General features: G+C 37.3%; 1 protein-coding gene across 5 annotated transcripts in view; it reads left to right on the plus strand.

Annotated features, from left to right (window-relative positions):
* FAM117B (family with sequence similarity 117 member B) overlaps positions 1-19,466 on the plus strand; it is an 84,638-nt gene that overhangs the window by 61,154 nt on the left and 4,018 nt on the right. For 4 of the 5 annotated variants that reach the window (XR_014265180.1, XM_082467095.1, XM_082467096.1 and 1 more), the window contains exons 5-7: positions 9,172-9,315; positions 10,930-11,155; positions 13,657-13,777. Coding sequence is in view for 4 of the 5 variants with exons in the window: in XM_082467095.1 (XP_082323221.1) it covers positions 9,172-9,315; positions 10,930-11,155; positions 13,657-13,777 (491 nt within the window). In the remaining variant the exon portion in view is untranslated. Of the gene's footprint in view, positions 1-9,171; positions 9,316-10,929; positions 11,156-13,656; positions 13,778-18,841; positions 19,458-19,466 lie in introns of those variants that run through there. The other variant, XM_082467098.1, reaches the window with a different exon arrangement.

Here is a 19,466-nt window from a genome sequence, read left to right on the forward strand (position 1 = left end):
ATTTCCCTAATTTTGACTATTTAGTTGGGTCCAGTTCCTGTGTGCTTAAAGCTTTTTATATATTTATACTTTCCTAGGGGTAGATTTTCCATTATTTGGTTGAGAAGTTTGAATATTTGGGGGGCTCTTTAACTTTTCTCTTCATAGACTTTCCAAGTTATTACAGTTTTTTGGTTTGGAGTTTTTTTTTGTTTGGAGAAGATTATTGGGAAATTCCTTTAGTATCCCTTAATGATCAAGGACAGTATTGCTCTGCTTATAGCTAGCTCATAGTCTATAACCACTGGTTAACAAAAGATCTTTTTCTTGGGCTTACAATGGATATTTGCAGTTAGAAAAGAATTCTCACATACCTTTTTGAGTGGTTCTTTCCCTGGAAATTTGGGGGGTGGGGAACTATTTGTTATGAAGAATAAATGCTGCCAAGTTTCTTAGGAGAGAGAATCTTTTCACATGTCAGTGGTTTCCAAAATTGACAGAGCCCTCGGATACTTACGGTACCATATTTTTAAGGAGTATTTCAAGAAATATTCTCATTAGAATATGTAACTAATACATTTCAGGATTGTTTGATTGATGATTAGAGTCAGATATTAGTAAACAGAGGAGCGGGAGATGCAGCATCTTCACAGTTGCATAAACTAATTTAGGAGTGAGAATTTAAAAATCATGCAGGTGTTTCTGGTTGGTATAGCCTCAAGCAAGAAAGCCCTCCCATAGGATTTTCTTATTTCTTCCTCTGGGCTGGGACACTGTAGTTTTGTAGTAGCTTAGGAGGGTTTGAGAGCAAAGGGATAGTGAGGTAGAAAGGGATAAAAACCTATATTCATCTGAAGAGTGAGAGGGGCGTTGCACTTTAAAGAGAAAATTGCTGCTCTGCAATAAAATCTTTGTATGCCAGTCCAGGACATGATTGCTGTTCTTGAAAGTTTTAAGATTTTGCTACTTAGAAATCAAGAGTAGGTGCTTCAGCTGTGACCTTTATTATTAGAGTATAGTTGTAGCTTAGAAGAGCTAAGAGGGGGATATCAGATGAAAGGACAGTGATTGCTGGAGGACAGAAATAAAGTAATGCTGACAGGACAGGAGGAATCAAGGCCACATGGAGGCCCTCTACAAAAGCCCTTAAGATAGGAAAGCTTTTTTTCCAGTGCTTTCTAATTTTTTTAAAACCATTCTAAACATCAGTTTTGACCTCCCTGTTGTTATATTAGGGTTTCTGGCTCATGTTTCTCTCATAGATCTCTGTTGAATTGCTGAACACACCTTTTCCATCCTACTTGCCTATCAAGGCACATTTTTCTTCCTTTGAAAATTTAACTGTATAATTTGTTTTTCCTGCTCAGCTACTGCTTCAGTAGGTGTTCTTCCCATCTTTCCTGACTCTCTGTGTCATACCACAGTCTTATCCCCACACTTTGAAACAGATATGTAAGTTATAATGTAGATTGACCTCTAATGAAGATTCAGGATTATCTAACCCTTCTCTTGGGGTTCTTTCTTTGTTGGTTACTTCTCAGCTTTGATGCAGAATTTGATCTTTAAGCTGTAATGTATATAGATATATGGAGAATATAAATAGAAAAAAACCTTTAAAACAGTGATTCACCTAATTGAAATCTTAATTGAGTGGAAAACATTCTGATTTGAAGAGAAAGAATCAAAAATTGAGAAAATAGGAGATCTTTGTTGTTTCCAAAGTATAGATCTTAGGAGAGGTAGATTTTGCCTTAGTACATTGAAGGATTTTTAACCTTTCAGAGCTGTCTAAGGATGACCTCTCAGTTAATATGATAACCCACTTATATTTGCATATACTGATTTATATTTAGAAATGTAGATTTTATTACAGAAAGCTGTGTGGATATGGGAAAAATAAATTATATACACACACATAAAATTCCTTAAGAGCCCTTGAAATGAAGCATAAAAGTTAAAGTATAATCATTTTTGTTATTTTTAGATATTTTAGAATATAGTTTATGTAAGGAGTAAAATCAAAGGCCTATTATTATCTTTTATTTCTGGAACAATAACAGTATGCTTAATGAAGAAAATCTTTCCCCGGCAGCTTGGGTAGATTTTTTTTCTTCTAATCATATAGCTATTTGCTAGTTAAATGAATTACAGTTGAACCTTTTGCTTCATTTATCTAAAATGGTGTGTTGACCTTAGGGAAGTGGCCATTTTCTTTCTTTCTTTTCCTTCCTTTCTTTCTTTTGCCTTAAATAGATTAAACTGTTGATAAATACTTGCTGCTATTTAGATTACATTTGAGAAAAACTTCATACCAATTGAGGTTATGACTTCTGTAGCTGCCTGGAAAGGCAGTAACAAGATGTACAGTTAGTTACTATACTGGTGGGTTCCTCTTATGTGCATTTCTCAACATAACACCCAGGAAACTTAAGCTTTCTGTTCTTAGCAAGCTTACTGACAGATCTTTATGATTCTAAAATCCAGGATGGTCAACATTTTGTGGAAACCTTGACAGGTCATCTTCCCCTTCTAGCCTTCTCCTTCCTCGTTTCTGTAACTTAACAGTTACAAACCAAGTGCAGCCTGAAAATGGCATCCAAAGCAAGCCATTATTTATGTTGTTTTGTGACATTTAGGAGAGAAAATTAAGTTTAGAATTGAGTACCTTTCACTCAGTATAAAAAAAAAAGTAAAAGTTCTATTTATAGTATATATACTAATAACTCCTGAGATCTTTCTTAGTCTGTACCAGTTCCCTGTCTCCTCATTGTTTCCTGACACAGGAAGAGTCCAGGCACAGGAAGGATGACTGCCTGACAAAAATGTTCTAATGTGCCCTCCACTGCAGATTAGTGAGGTGTGGGTTTCTTTTAACCCCTAGGTGCTTTAGTCTGAATCAGTTTCCTGTCACCTCACTATTTTCTATTTTCTATTTTCTATTGCCACTACTTTAAGAAAGGTTTCTTTCCCTCCTTGACCCATCATGAACCAAAACATATTCTTAGCTCTACCCTCCCACTCTTATCCCTGCAGCAAGTACATATCTAATTGGAGAGGGTTTTTTTTTTTAAGCCTTTTGTTAGATTATACTTTGGGATTTTACTTCTGTTGCTAAGGAAACAAGAGGGTAAGAATAGGTTAAAAAAAATTTTTTTTTCCTTCAAGGTGTTAGTGACAGGTCTTAGTGATATAAAAGACCGATGAGAAATAACCAGTTTCAATGACTCTCTTAGGCATTATTTCACTGAAGTTAAAAGTAGGAAAGTGAAGACCTTGGAATGAGAGTAGGGCAGAGGGTGGAGAATGCAAGTTATTACAAGAATGGAACGGAGTAGTGGCCTTTGCTGTTTGCCTTCCTCTTCCTGTCCTGTCCTTATCACAGTTCTGTCACAGGGTGAACCAGTGCTGGCTTGCTGATGAGGCTTTCGGGAAGCAAGGGAAGTTACTGGCTTTGTAGCACTAAGATGGAAGGATTGAAGAATAGGGTGTTTGAAAGGCAGCTGACAGGGCTGGTCAGTACTCAGTTGACCTCACCTAAAAGGGACATACCTAACTTTCGAGGGGTCCCTAAGTCATTTGTGGACTGCTTTTTAAAAGATATTTTTCCCACCTTTCATCCATTTCAGCATATAGCTCTCTCTAGGCAAAGACCTAAGGAGACAATATTAGACAGAAAGAACATGATCCAGAATGATTCTGTTAGCTAGTAACTTTTCCTTTTGTTTGTCAATGATCATATAGTAAAACTGACTTTTTTGGGGGGTTGGCATACAGCTACATGAATTTTAATACATGTATAGATTCATGTAACCATCCACCACAGTCAGGATACTGTGACACAGGATATTGTGTGAGAATAATTCCATCACCACCACTCCCCCCAAATTTCCTCATGCTGTCCCTTTATACACACACACCCCTCGTTAACCTCTGTAATCACTGATTTGTTCTCCATCACTCTAGTGTTAAATCTTTTTGAGAATGTCCTATGAATGGAATCGTACAGTATGTAATCTTTTGAGACTGTCTTCTTTTACTCAGCAATAATGCCTTTGTGATTTATCCAAGTTGTGTATATCAATAGTTTGTTCCCTTTTATTGCTGAGGAGTTTTTGGAGATTATGAAGAGAATTGCTATAATCATTCCCTTGCAGAATTTTGCATAAACATAAATTTTCATTTTTCTAGGGAAAATGCTCAGAAATGGGATTGCTTGTTCATATAGTAATTGTATCTTGAACTTAATAGAAACTGTAAAACTTTTCCAGAATGGTTGTACCATTGTGCATTCCCAGCAGCAGTGTATGAGAATCTGATTTGCTCTGCTTTCTCATCAGCACTTGGTATTGTCAGTATTTTTTATTTTAGCCATTCAGATAGATGTGTAGTGACATTGCATCTTGATATTAATTTGCATTACCCTAGTGAACATCTTTTCATATGGTTATTTGCCATCTGTATATCATGTTTGGTGAAGTGTACGTTCAAATATTTTGCCCATTTTTAAATCAGGCTGTTTGTTTTCTTATTACTGAGTTTTGAGAGATCTTTATATATTCTGAATACAAGTCCTTTGTTGACTATGTGAGTTTAAATATTTTTTCCCAGTCTGAATTAGTATTTCATTCTTTTGACAGTGTCGTTCATAGGGCAAAAGTTTTTTTAAAAAACAATTTTGAAGAAATCGTGTATCATTCTTTTCCTTTTTCCCCAGCTTTATAGAAATATAATTGACATATAACATTGTGTATTTAAGATATACAATGTGACGACTTGGTGTATGTATATATTGTGAAATTATTACCACAGTAAGATTAGTTAAGACACCCATCACCTCATGTAGTTACCTGTTTTTTCTTTTCTGGTGAGAACTTTTAAGATCTACTCTCTTAGCAACTTCCAAGTATATAAAACTGTGTTGTTAACTATAGTCACCATGTTGTACATTAGATCCCCAGAACATATTCATCTTGTAATTGGAAGTTTGTATTCTTAACTGTCTTTACCCATTTCCTCCACCCATCTGCCCCTGGCAACCACCAGTCTGCTTCTGTTTCTATGAGTTTGGTTTATTTTTATTTTTATTCAAAAAATTTTTTAATTTATTTTTTGAGTTTGTGGGGTTTTTTTTTTAGATTCCTCATATAAGTGAGAACATACAGTATTTGTCTGTCTGACTTATTTCACTTAGCATAATGCTCTCAAGGTCCATCCATGTTGTCGCAAATGGCAGGATTTCTTTTATGGCTGAATAATATTTCATCGTTTATGTGTGTACCACATTTCCATTCATTCATCAACAGACACATAGGTTGTTTCCATGTCATAGTTATTGTAAATATTATAAATGCGGTAATGAACGTGGAGGTGCAGATATTGTAAGGAGTAAAAATATTTTGTTGTTCAGTTTGGCAATATGAATCAAAATCCTGAAAATCTTTCTTGCATTTTGAGCCATTAGTCCTTCCAGGATTGTATACTAAGGAAGTATTTACATATGTGTGCAAATACTCATCTAAGAGGATGTTTATGGCAGCATTTTTTTTTCTTTTATTTTTGGCTGGGCCGCGTGGCTTGCGAAATCTTAGTTCCCTGACCAGGGATTGAACCCAAGCCGTCGGCAGTGAAAGCACAGAGTCCTAACCACTGGACCGCCAGGGAATTGCCAGTATTTTTTTTGAATAGTGAAAAATTGGAAACTCTTTGGCCAATAACAGGACACTGACTTCTTCGTACACTTATACAATGAAATACTATGCAGCTATAAAAATGATTTGGTAAATAAGAGTTTTAAAGCATAGAAAGAAATAGGAATTAGGGAATTAGGAAGTAAAATTAGGGAAGTAGGAAGTAAAAAAATAAGTTACAAAGCACAAGTTACAATCTATTTCTGGTTAAAAGTGTCTATGCACAGAAGAAAAGGGCTAGATAGAAGGATATTTATCAAATTAGTAACAATCCCATTTATTTTTCTTTCTTCAGTGAATACTTATTACTTTTGCAATAAAGAAAACAATGCCAGTTAAAAATAGTGTCTCAGAGTAAAGTTTTTATGGCCATATTCAAGTTCTCTCAAGCTACTGTATCTCAGGATTATGTTTAAGTAGTCTCTTTAGACTGTTGAAAACTAAAAATGAAGGATAAAACTAAGAGTGAGTGTATCAGTCAGCTTGGTCTACCGTAGTGAAATACCATAAGCTCAAGTGGCTTAAACAACACAAATTAATTTTCTCATGGCTCTGGAGACTGGATGTCCAAGATCAAGGTGCCAGCAGGGTTAGTGTCTGGTGTGAGATGTCCCCTTGGGCTGCAGATGGCTGCCCTCTCATGTGCTCAGATGGCCTTTCCTTGGTGCGTGTGTGTGGAGGGGGAGAGGAAGGAGAGCACAAGTGAGTGAGCTCTCCTGTGTCTTTTCTTACAAGGACACCAATTCTGTTGGATCAGGGCCCCATTCTTATGACCTCATTTAACCTTAATTACTTCCTTACAGCCCCCATCTCCAAATATAGCCACATTGGGGGTTAGGGCTTCAATATGTGAATTTTAGGGGGATACAGATATTCAATTCATAACACCAGCCTTGTCGAATAAGCATCACGTCTGTTCTAGATTCTGTTAGGCAGTGACGATAACGAGATGAGTAAGACATAGTTTCTCCTCTCAGGTTGGTTGTAGAAAAATAATCTAAAAGAAAAATATATCACCTGCGATTCCTCTACCCAAGTATAGCTTTTTACTCTAGACATTTTGGAAGAATAGTCTTTTTTTGTGTGTGAAATATAAATGTGTGTGTGTTGCATATGTATATATTGGCTTTTGGTCAGATAAACTTTCAGAGATAAAGGAAGAGTGTTCTTTAACTCCACTTTTGTGAAATATTTGGGATAGATGAGACTTTGTTCCAATAGGTAGAACAGAAAATGTTGAGAAATTAGTTGCTTTTTTTCCCCTGAACATAGTATTTGTGTTTCGGATTTTTTAAAATTTTTATTGGAGTATAGTTGATTTACACTGTTGTGTTAGTTTCAGGTGTACAGCAAAGTGAATCAGTTATACGTATACATATATCCACTCTTTTTTTTTTCAGATTCTTTTCCCATATAGGCAGTATTTATGTTTTTATTTGAAGAAAGAGGGAATCAAAAGAAATGTGAGCGCTAAACCTTTGAAGACCTATATGAATAGTTTTAATCAAGTTTTACTCCCATGATTTTCTGTTTGTAAATTTGCAAAATAATTCTCCCATTCACCTTTTAAAAATCTCGTTGTTCTTATAGGCCACTCTTTGTTACTTGGAATTTACAGTTTAGCTGACGCGAGGTTATGTGAAATTTAAATTTTGTTAAGTATAGAGTGTCATTGAGTTCAGGTTTTATTTTCCAACCAGTACTTTATCTGTGATGCTGTTGTGGTTTAGCCACCTGCCAAGTTGGGTGGAGAGTTGTTATCACTTATGGAATCTGAAGGGGTCTAACCAGGACAAGTTTTCAGAGAAAAGGAAGTGTAGACCAAGAGAATAGACATATTGACATGGCAAAGATTTCCTCAGCAAACAATTTTGGAAATGGTATATCAGTGCCCCAAAGATCTACCATGTAGAGAATGACTCAAAGATGTGGACTTGAAAAAAAATTAATTATATAAATTTTCTCTATAAAACACCTATAGAATATCTAAACTTAAGATTTTTCATATTCCTTCCTTTGATAGTGGATATTGAGACTAGAAGATGGGACAGAAAGAAGAGATGGAAGTGAAAAGGAAATAAGTAATATGAGAAGCTTGAGGGTATGGGGAGAAGACTGGGGAACAGAAGGATTGAAAAGCAGGAAAGTTAGAAGATTCCATATGTAGAAGAAAATAGTACTTGAAAAAATTTGTGAAAAGACAAGAATAAAATAGGGAAAACACAAATACCTAATAGGGAAAACACAAAATAAAAATTGTAGCTGTTGTTTACTGAGGATCCATCCGTTCTGGGCCAGGCACTGCACCCCTGTCCTCTCGTTTCGTTCTCAAAACCACTCTCTGAGGTGGAGTGCTGTGTTCTCATATTACACGTGAGGAAGGTGAGACTCGGGGCCCAACATAACTAAGCAATGAAGAAGTGCTGCCTCAGCACTCCATATTGAAGCTTTCCCTTTGATTTCCCTTTGACTTTTTTTCTCACAAATGTCTTGCTTTGGTTTCCCAGGATTGTGTTGTGTTTTTTTTTCTCCTCTCTCTTTTTTTTTTTAATTACAAAGGTGTGCAGGAATAAAAAAGGAGAAATATAGGTTTAACATTAAGTTCTGTGTCAGACAACAAGGTTATCAAATGAAACTAGTGGTAACTGATTAGAGGCCCTGTTACTACCTTTGTTTCCTTGCCTCCACTTTTCTCTTAGAGAGGTTTTCCAAAGAAACCTCCCTAAATGAAGGATGGAATAATCACATTTCTTTACCAGACAGCAGCACAATACAAGATGATCTTCTGGCACACTGTTGCTATGAACTTTGGCAGATACCTCGCAATATGAAACAATTCTTGTTTCATATTTTATTTTGAGTGTTTGTCAGGAAACCAAGTGACATCCTGTAATATAATCAGATATTTCTTTTCAAAAGTAATACTGTGCCAGTGGGAAATTTTTTTAAAAAAAATTAGAGATAGGCTTTGGAACAAAACATATTAAAATCATTACAATGACAATAAAAATAAATTTCACAGGGAAGTTATTCTGTAATCTTGCTTATGTATGGACTTTGGAAGTAATTTTATTTTTCCACCAAAATATTTTTTCTTTTTTTTTTTTTTTGATAAATTACTTTTATCGTTTATTTCCTGGAATATAGATAATTATGGCACTAGAGGACTTTAAAGTTATGTTCTGAAACCTGAACTCTGTTATAAAAGAATATCTGAGGTTAACATTCTTTTAGTATTTTCCTTTATCTCTATTCCCTTTATAGTCTCTCATAGGTGTGAATAAACTTCTGAAATTCTCCCTTGATTGTCTGGGGTTTTGGCTTTAAATTATATTTCATGTATACCAAGGAGCAGGTTTGGTTATTCACAGTTTTTGTGAGGCCTATAAATTTTATTTTGATTTATTTTAGAGTTAACCATGTCAAATGGAAGTATGCTTCCATCTAGATAACTTAAAGGTAGTATTAAGTGTATCTTCTCCCCCCTCCACCACTTTTTCTTAAGGCTCCTGTTCCAAAGAGTGCACTTATTCCAGTAATTCCCATCACCAAATCAACAGGCTCCCGGTTCCGGAATAGTGTGGAAGGATTGAATCAGGAGATTGAAATAATAATTAAAGAGACTGGGGAAAAGGAAGAACAACTTATAGTAAGTACTCTTGTATCTTAAAATCATTCTTATACATTAACTTTTCTAATTATTAAGAAAATTCACAGTTTTGGTTTCTGTATTTACATGGGTTTCTTTCTTGTTGAGAATGAAAATTTTCTCTTTTGAAAAACTTTGACCTTTGCAAGTGAATGAAAAGTTTTCATTTCTTTGCATCTCATAGAGACAACTGATGTGACTTAAATTTGGATCCTTGAACAGAAGCTATTTTTTGTTTTTCTGTATTTAAAAACCCCTAGACAGGTGATATGCTTCTTATTGGCTATAACTCTATTTAACAGAAGTTTAGCTTACGAGTTTGTTGGGGAGGGAGGGATATGACATGGAATACTTTATAAAGTATGAATCTACCTCTTGCTTATGTTAGTTACTGTTTGGTTGACTATATCATCGAAGCACAGTTCTGCTTACCTATAATACACATAAGAATGTGTATTCTATTAACTATGACACGCATAAGAGTGGTTCATATATAAGACAGTGATAAAATTTCCTGTTTATATTTAAAACCATGTCACAATATATTTAAGCTTTCATTCTTCAGTGAAAGAGGAATTGGGGAGTTTAAAGTAGTGTTTTATTGACGCCTAAGATTCTCTCCCTTAAGATTACAGGTTGGTTTAGCTTAGAGAAAACGCAACTGCCCACACCCTCTCCTCCTTCCCTCCTCCACTGCATGATGGGGAAACTTTCTTTGATGCAATAAAGGTAAATGTATCAAAGATATACAGGGAGCTGGTTTCCCTGCGGAGTGAGTCACACAAGCTTCCCTCTGAGTGTACTCCTTGATTTCCCTGTATAATTAGCACTGCTGTGATTAAGCTTTCTCTCACTTAGGAAGGTTTCTTTGAAAACCCTGTTCTTGGAGGGAAGTGGGCAGGGGGAGAAAGTAGCAGGGCCTGTCATCAAGTATGACTAGTTTACACAGTGGATAACCTTTTCTTCTAATGTGGAACCTAGAGTTGCACCTAGATTTCTCCTCTTTTATAATGGCCTGTTTTTATAATTTTAAAAATAATAGCACATGATAAGTAATTCATTGCAGTTCATCCTTCAGCAAGCACTGACCACTCATGTGCCAGACCCTGGGAATACAGAGGCTCTGTTCTGCCGCTCAGTGTCCGGCGGGGGACAGATGAGACAGGGGTGTCCCCACGGAGCAACACAGAGGCTTCTTTCTCGCGAGGCCTGATAAGGAGAGGGTTTCTGACTTTTGAGTTTTCTGGAACAACAGGGGAAGGGTGACGTTAGGTGCATTTCAAAATCAATGCCAGGGACTTCCCTGGCAGTCTTAGTGGTTAAGACTCTGTGCTTCCACTGCAGGGGGCACAGGTTCAATCCCTGGTCAGGGAAGTAAGATCCCACAGGCCATGCGGCATGGCCAAAAAATTAAAAAAAAAAAAAAAAAATCCAAAAAGTTCCAAAATCCAAAACTTGAATTTGCCACACACCAGCAGCTATTTTACATAGCATTTGCATTGTATTAGGGTATATAAGAAATCCAGAGATGATTTAAAGGATACAGGAGGATGTGCATAGGTTATATGCAAAATCAATGACAAAAATACTTATGTTTTTAAAATTTCATAACAGCCACAAGACATTCCCGACGGCCATCGCGCACCTCCGCCCCTGGTGCAGAGAAGCAGCAGCACACGCAGCATCGACACGCAGACCCCCGGCGGGGCAGAGCGGGGCAGCAATAGCAGCAGCCGCTCCCAGTCTGTGTCCCCTACGTCCTTCCTCACCATCTCCAACGAGGGGAGCGAGGAGAGCCCTTGTTCGGCTGATGACCTGCTTGTTGATCCCAGGGATAAAGGTACAGTGCAGGAGGAGTTTGCTACCAGATGATAAGTGAATACCACCTGTTGTATCGTGCATTCTGTTCATTTTCTAGCAGAGTGCACACACTTAGGGCTACTAAGATAATTACTTTGAGATGTGTTCAAAACATAGATTTAAAAAAATTGGAGTACAAAACAGTAGGTTTCACTGTGGTGCTCAGGTGATGGTCTAGTTGGGTAGGTTTATGGGCTTTTGTTTGTACCTTTTTATTCCTTTTTTGCACTTACTAATACAAGCTCCTTATTAGTGAGAGACATTCTTTTTGGTATAAATGAGATAAACATTTGTCCTGATAAGCATTTGTTCTCTATCACCTTAGTTGTCATGTTTTTACAATCTTACTACTTTTTAATTGAATGTGAAACCTTCAAGTTACAGTAGTGTGTTTTAGGATCTGTATTTGTGATATTTCTAACAAGAATTAAGCTGATTTATATCAATGCAAGATGAGTATTCCAGGCAAGCCTGGAGTAAAAGGTGGTGGTGGTGGGCTACTTATAGTATTAAACCACTTGCCCGACTCAGAAAGTAATTGGAGGGCTTCCCTGGTGGCGCAGTGGTTGGGAGTCTGCCTGCTAGTGCGGGGGACACGGGTTCGAGCCCTGGTCTGGGAGGATCCCACATACCGCGGAGCGGCTGGGCCCGTGAGCCACAACTACTGAGCCTGCGCGTCTGGAGCCTGTGCTCCGCAACAAGAGAGGCCACAATGGTGAGGGGCCCGCGCACCGCGATGAAGAGTGGCCCCCGCTTGCCGCAACTAGAGAAAGCCCCGGCACAGAAACGAAGACCCAACATAGCAATCAATCAATCAATCAATCAATCAATCTTTAAAAAAAAAAAAAAAAAAAGAAAGTAATTGGAGACATAGCACTTTGCATATTAGTTACTAATAATATTCTTACTTTTTAAAACAAATAGGGCCTTTCATCTCTCTGTATCAGGGCAGTGTTTTTTTAGCCTAATCCTAGTTATTATTACATGAACTTGAGAGCAATAATAAGATATTTATTATTAAATAAATTCTACAGCTCAGTTTAGTAGTCATTCATTTAGAACTTTCTACTTGCAGTGTGTTGAATGTCCTGAAATGTTCCATGTCCAATGACAGCTGGTCATTACTGCCAGTCACCTAAAGTACTTAGACTGTAGCAAGTACAGAGGACATAAGATTTTCTGAAGAAGTCACTTCAGACAGTGGGCAGTTGTAAAATTTTATTATTTGGACCCTTTTTTGTCATCTTCCTGGTTAAATAAAACATGGCTATTCCAGACCAACACCCCAGACCAATTAAATCACAACCCCTGGGGACAGGACACAGGCACTAGGCATTTTTGGTGCCCCCAGGTGATTCATGTGCACAGAAGTTTGACACCCACTGAACTAAATCCTTTGATTGGGCCCTGTGTTTCTTGTCAGGAGTCGGCATAATTACTTCTGATACTTATTGTGAAGATTAAAAGGGATAGTGAATGCAGCCCCTGGTACTTAGTGCTCAATCAGATGTACCCCTCTCCTCACAAATTAAACCATGGCATTATAACCTGTCCCTTGATTTCCCATACTTTCTACTTTTACTTCAATAACATACAGGAACAACGTAAGTTTTGTGTCCTGCTGTATTTGACTTTAGGAGACTAGTGACTGGTTAGCTCCTCTGATTTCTTTTATGAGAAGGGGCTACAGTGCTACCGCCAGCAAGGAATTGTAGTTTAGTTGGCACAGTCAGACTCTACATATAGGACACTTAGGGAACACGTCTAGAATTTCAAGTTAATATAATAGAAACTGAGGACATCAGCACTGGACAGGAATACCAGAGTCAAGAAGTGCTCCCTTTGGTAGGGTTAATTTAGAAAGATTTCAAAATCTTTGAGCCAGACTTTGAAGGAGGTTTTGGAAAGCGTATGGAGAAGGACCTCTTAGGTATAGAGAAGTTTGTAGGCAAAAGAAAGTCTTCGGCATATAGTGTGCATATGGATCTGACTACCTGGAGCAGAGATTGTGACCAGAGGAGCAGAGAAATCAAATAGAGAGATTCGGAGGGGCAGACTGAGAGTGAATGATAAGCAGCCAGTGAAGAACCATTTCAGTTACTTGTCCTGGGAAGAATGGAAGTGGCATTTGAGCCCATATGCCATGTACGGAATAGGAATACGGCAGCAACGTAGATCAGTGTTCAGTGCTGAGGAGTAAGTAAGTGATGGTAGGTTAAATAATAACCTACCTAGGCTGTGGTGATGGTAAGTAGAAGAAAAATAGAAATCTCTTCCTTGTTTATGCATTTATTTAACAAACATTATCTCCTCTTTACCAGGAATTGTGTTAGGTAGTGGGGTGATGTGGATGAAGGAAGCACTATTCCTTACCCTCAGGTAGTTCACGGTGTCGGGGGAGGCCAAGAACAATCCAATACAGTATGAGTCTGCACGTACGTGCTAGTGTTTCTCAATAATCCAGCATGTCGTTTCTTGCAGATAATGGGAACAACTCTCCTTTGCCCAAATATGCAACCTCACCAAAACCTAACAACAGTTACATGTTCAAAAGGGAACCTCCTGAGGGCTGTGAGAGGGTCAAAGTCTTTGAGGAATGCTCGTAAGTATCCCCCACCATCCCTCCCCCCCCACCCCAAAACTTTTATTATGAGAATTTTCAAATAGGCTGAAGAACAGTACAGTGACCACACCCATAGATCCACCACTAGATCCTATAGTTAACATTTTGCTTAGTTTTTGCTGAACTGCTTGAAAGTAAGTTGCAGACATGACATTTAACCTCAAATACAGTTTAATATTCATTTCCTAAAAGTAACCACGGTAAAAGTAACCACTCCTACATAACCACAATACCATTGTCATACCAAAGAAAATTACAGTTATGCTTAATATGAACTAATATCTGGTTGTTATTCACATTTCCTCAGTTGTCCCCAACGTATCACCCGTGGTTAGTTTTGAACCTGTAAACAATCAGCTCCACACATTGAATTTAGCATTGTATTTATTCAAGGTAGACCACGGATCTCAATGCAGGGTGGCTTTCCTTCTTTCAAGGATCAAATTCCCTCCAGTTTTTAACTACTTTTAGTCTCCGGTTCTCTAAACAATTAAAAAAAATATTTTCCTGCCAACATGGGGAAGAGAATCCTATTACTTTGCAGAAACACTTTCCTGTGATGAAGATCACGGAAGAAGTAGAATTTTAAACGGCGTCTGGTACCCTTGGTATGCGATCTTCTGTGCTCATATATTTCTGTTGGCTAGTACTCTAGTCAGGTACTCTTAGTTTTAGACTCAGAGTCTGCTCAGCAAGTATTGCAACTTTGTGTTTTCAGTAGCTTTGTAAGTGGTGGCTGCAGGGTTGCAGGTATGTATAAAACTGAGCAAATTAGCTGATGAACATTATTTGGGGGGAGGATGATGGTACTTATATAAACCTCACCTTCCAATCTCACTATCGCTGCAAGTCTAAGAGCCATCCTCTGGCTTTTTCTCAGTATGAAACCAAAACTGCAATGTGGAGATTGTCCAGCCTTGTCTGAATCACATAATGTATCTTTTTCTTCCATCATGAACATCTTAGAATCATTTTAAAATATGGCATCCTTTTGTTCCTCTCTGTGCCCCTTCTGTCAGTGCTTCCTTTAAGCTAAATTCTGAATAATTTTGCCACACAAAGAGCATTGTTTTTTAATCCCTTCACCTCCTCTACTAGGAGATCCCAGCTGTCAGTCTCCTATCTGCTTTTCTGACAGTAATTGAAAACTCCATTTTAGCAACTGCTTATTTTTTTCACCATGTAAGTCTAAAAACTTGACTGGTGTCAGAGAGTTTAAGCAGTATTTCTCCACATGTGTTTCATAGACTCCCTGCATCATAATCATCTGGCTTATTAGTTAAAACTGCAGATTTCCAGGTCCCATCCCAGGCCTAATGAGTAAAAATATGGACGTAGGTAAGACCTAGATTATGCATCTTTAACAAACTTCATAGGATTTTTATGCTTGACTTGAAAATGCTGGCTTAGACCTTTTCATGAGAGTTCTTAAGAAATGGAGTCATTCTTTTAAGTAAAAATCAAATGGTCCACATGGAACCTTATGGAGTTGAAATCTTTGATTGACGTATTGGTAATTCAGATGTGCCTAAGTGCAGAGAAGTGGCTGATGGACTTAAAAAGCAGTTTGAATTTCTGTGTAAATGACTTTGAGTGAATACTGGTTGTGTGGGTTGGTGTCCTGTGGTATCTGCCTTAGACTGTTACGTTTGGAAAATTTCTCAATATCTGAACTATATACATACAACTATGTTATTTGTTTCTAAAGGGAAGGAAGAAAGGACAGGGTGTGTGTGTGGATGGATAGATAGATCAAAGAAACGTAAGGTAAACCCTGACATATAAAATGTTTTATGGCACAGCCATCTGTTATTAGAAGGTAAACCTAGTCTTTTTTAAATGCACATAGTTTATTATAAATTTTACTGATATAAAGGATGTGTAGCTCATGGAAATCTATTCATTTTTAAATATCTTAATTATATTCCAAAAAGAAATTAACAGCAGTAACCCAGTAGTGGATTTCTTAGAGGTAATTTTAACCTTCTATCAATAAAACAAGTTACTCAAAGTCTAAAAAATTGGTTCCTTTTTGCCCCAGTTATGTCATAATTAGAGCAAAACTGGATGCACTAGCATTAAAGTAAGGGTAGATTATTGGTGCTAATTTTTAAATTTTAGCTTAATCATTCTTTAAAGTATACTTTTCTCTCCAAGTCTTAATTTTGGTTTAAAGGTAATAACTCTGACCTGAACCAGGGGTTGGAGTCAGTGAGAGGTTGATCTCTGGTTTTTAGAAATGTATGCTTATTTACCTGAAAGAAAATAGGTAGTTGGATTTGGGACCAAAAAGGGCAAGACCAGATTTTGCATTTCTTTTTTTTTTTTTTTTTTTTTGATACAGCACAGACCATAGCCATGCCTGTTGCACTTAGCAAGTCCTTTTTTTTTTTTTTTTATAGCTAATATGGCACCAGAGGCATAGTCTTTTATTTAATTTTTATTTTATTTTATTTATTTTTGGCTGCGTCGGGTCTTAGTTGTGGCATGCGGGATCTTCATTGTGGCATGTGGGATCTTTCCTTGTGGCGCGAGGGCTTGTTTCTAGTTGTGGAGTGGGGGCTCCAGAGCACGCGGGCTCAGTAGTTTGCGGCACGCGGGCTTACTTGCCCCACGGCATGTGGGATCTTAGTACCCCGACCAGGGATTGAACCAGCGTCCCCTGCATTGGAAGGAGGATTCTTTACCACTGGACCACCAGAGAAGTCCCAGCAAGTCCTTTTTAATGAAGTCACATATGCTGTTTCCTGATCCCAATTAATGAACTCCTTGACCTTAGTTACCTTAGATTCCTAGATATTTTGGCCTCTTTGCAGTATAGAGATTTTTAAAAAAATATGACATAACCCCTTCTTTTCTTCCTTTCTTTCCCTCCCTCCCATTATAAATAATTTGGAATCACCATTTCTTAGCTACTAATTTATTCCTGAATTTAAAAAGAAAATACATAAGCCTTTAAAAAAAATACCAAAGAATTCCTCACATCAGTATGAAAATACCTATAATAATTATCCATCCTGACCATTTGTTTCTCAGAAAGTCAGCTAGCAAGCAGTTATATTTATTTTGAGATACAATTCTTTTGGAATAACTTCTTAAGGAAAAAGTAAAACATTTAAACTAGTTCTGAGGGTTTCTGTGTGTGTGTGTGTTTTGGTTTTTTGATATGTATGGTTCTTAAATTGAAGAAAACTTTGAAGTAGTATTAGTACCTGCAGCTTCTAGTAGCATAAGTATAATACTGGTCATACACCCCAGGGGTGGGTAACGAGTTTCTTGGAGAATCTGCTCCTCGAAGTTAAATGGAGTGAAAAATGATTCCTTTTGGTGGGTTGGGGTCATGACTGGAGGGGGGGTGGTGATGCTTTTTTTTTTTTTATTGTTAGTGTTCTGTTTTCTTGATCTGGGTGCCAGTTAGACAAGTTGTTATTGTTTACGTTATTTTGTGTGAGATCTGTCATAAGTCTGTTTTCATGAAAGCAGAAAGGAAGTTAAACTGATTTTAGATTCTGTCATTAAAAAATGTCAAAGTCAGAAGTTTGTATCTCAGAAATGTGTGGTTTCATCTTCAAGATCCATTAGCAGCCATGTGTCTTAAGTGATTTTTAAGACAATTTTATCTTTTTAATAAGATAACCTCAAACAATAAATAAATTAATTAAAAACCTAGGCCTCATTTGGAGGAGGGTATAAAAATTGATTAGCCCTTTTTTTCCTAATATAAGAATGAAAGCTATCTTTAATAATTCTTCAAAAGAAAATACAAGCATTATTTAATTATAGAAACATAATCTCGGACTTCCCTGGTGGCGCAGTGGTTAAGAATCCCCCTGCCAGTGCAGGGTACACGGGTTCGAACCCTGGTCCAGGAAGATCCCACATGCCGCGGAGCAGCTAAGCCTGTGTGCCACAACTACTGAGCTGGCTCTCTAGAGCCCATGAGCCACAACTACTGAGCCCATGTGCCACAACTACTGAAGCCCGCGCGCCTAGAGCCTGTGCTCTGCAACAAGAGAAGCCACCACAGTGAGAAGCCCGCGCTCAGCAACAGACCCAGCACAGCCAAAAATAAATAAATGAATAAATAAATTTATTTAAAAAAAAAGAAACATAATCTCAACTTCCTATCTTCTTTAAGGAATTGAAATCCATGCTGTCAGTAAAAACAGAGGGGTGTGTGCTCTTCTTATCATAATATATCCAAATACACATGTGGCCCTAGATGTACTCAAGTAATAAGTTTCCATTGTATCTAAGAAAGAACAATACACAAGAAAAACAAATTTAAACAGTGTAATTTTTTTCTTCTTAAATTATTATACTTGCCAAAGCTATCCATAGGTAGTATTCACTATTAATAAAATATACCCACCCAAAGCAAAATATGCCCACCCAAAAATGTTGTACTTTGGAACTTTTTTTTTTTTTTTTTTGCACCTACTCCCCAGGTCTGTTGTTTATTCATTCTTTAAAACCCAGTTCAGATGTTACTTCCTCTAGAAGCTACCTTCCTACCAAACTCCCCCACTCTTTCTCTGTGCCACAGGTTATCCACTCCCTTGTTCTACCTCTAAACCTTTTACAAACCATTTTTATCACATCTGTCAGTCCCGCTTGCGGGAGTTCTCAAGCTTTTTTGTGCTATGGGCACCTCTGGCAGCCCAGTAAAGCTTATGGATCCTTTGAAGTAATTCATAGCTTCTCTGAATAATGTTTTAAAAACAAATTAAAGATTATAAAGGAGACTAATGATATTGAAATACAGTCTGTCCCCAGTACCTTCCTCTTCCCAAGAACTACATGTTTATCTCCTTGTAGATCATCTCGCCTTTGGGTCTCCAGAATCTAGTGCAGACTTGGCACATTTGGATTTTTTTTTTTTTTTTTTCATTTCATTAGGAGAGATGAGAACCATACTTTTGTCATATCGTATTACCTTTTCCCACCTGAATCTTGATTTATTTAGGTTCTTCCACTTGAATTTCTTTTTAATTTTGTGTCACTTCCATGTTACTTTAACAGTTTAATTTTTTATATTTTCAGGGAATACCATTAACACTCGTATCCTTTTGCAGCTCTTTGGGTTAATTTGCAGGAGCAACTAGGGACAGGGAAGGATTTGGCTTCAATAAAAACTTTCAGAACAGAGGACTGTCATTAGTTTTATTTTGATTTTACATTTATGTTACGTTATTCAGAAAACCATCATGGCTATTAACTCAGAATTGTTTCAAAGAGATTTTTAAGGGCACTTGGAGAACTCATGCCCACTGAAGTTTAGTCACGCAGTGGTGGAACTCAGTAAAAGATAGACAATGTATGTCATTAATTTCCTTGCCTTTTCCCTTCAAAATAGTGCAGACTTTGGAAAAATCATAGTGGAACATATTTTTGTCTTTAAACAGCTAGAATATCTTTTGCTTTAGGAAATTCTTTATTCAGATTGGCTATCTTAGATCTTCACTTAGATGTCTGAGCATCCTATGTGGTGCCCGGGGCTCGCCAGGGAACTGAAAGCAGCAACAAAATCTGGTGTCCTTCCAGCATTGAGATAAATAGTTTGAATCATGTGTCCTTGGTCAGTAGCATTTGAAGCTTTGGACATAGCTTGAGTTTTGTTTTCCTTTTTTGTGTCTGTAAGTTACTACTTTTTTTTTTTTTTTTTAAA

Source organism: Balaenoptera physalus (assembly GCF_965194825.1).
Source record: "Balaenoptera physalus genome assembly, chromosome: 6".
In the NCBI taxonomy this organism is placed as follows: Eukaryota; Metazoa; Chordata; class Mammalia; order Artiodactyla; family Balaenopteridae; genus Balaenoptera; species Balaenoptera physalus.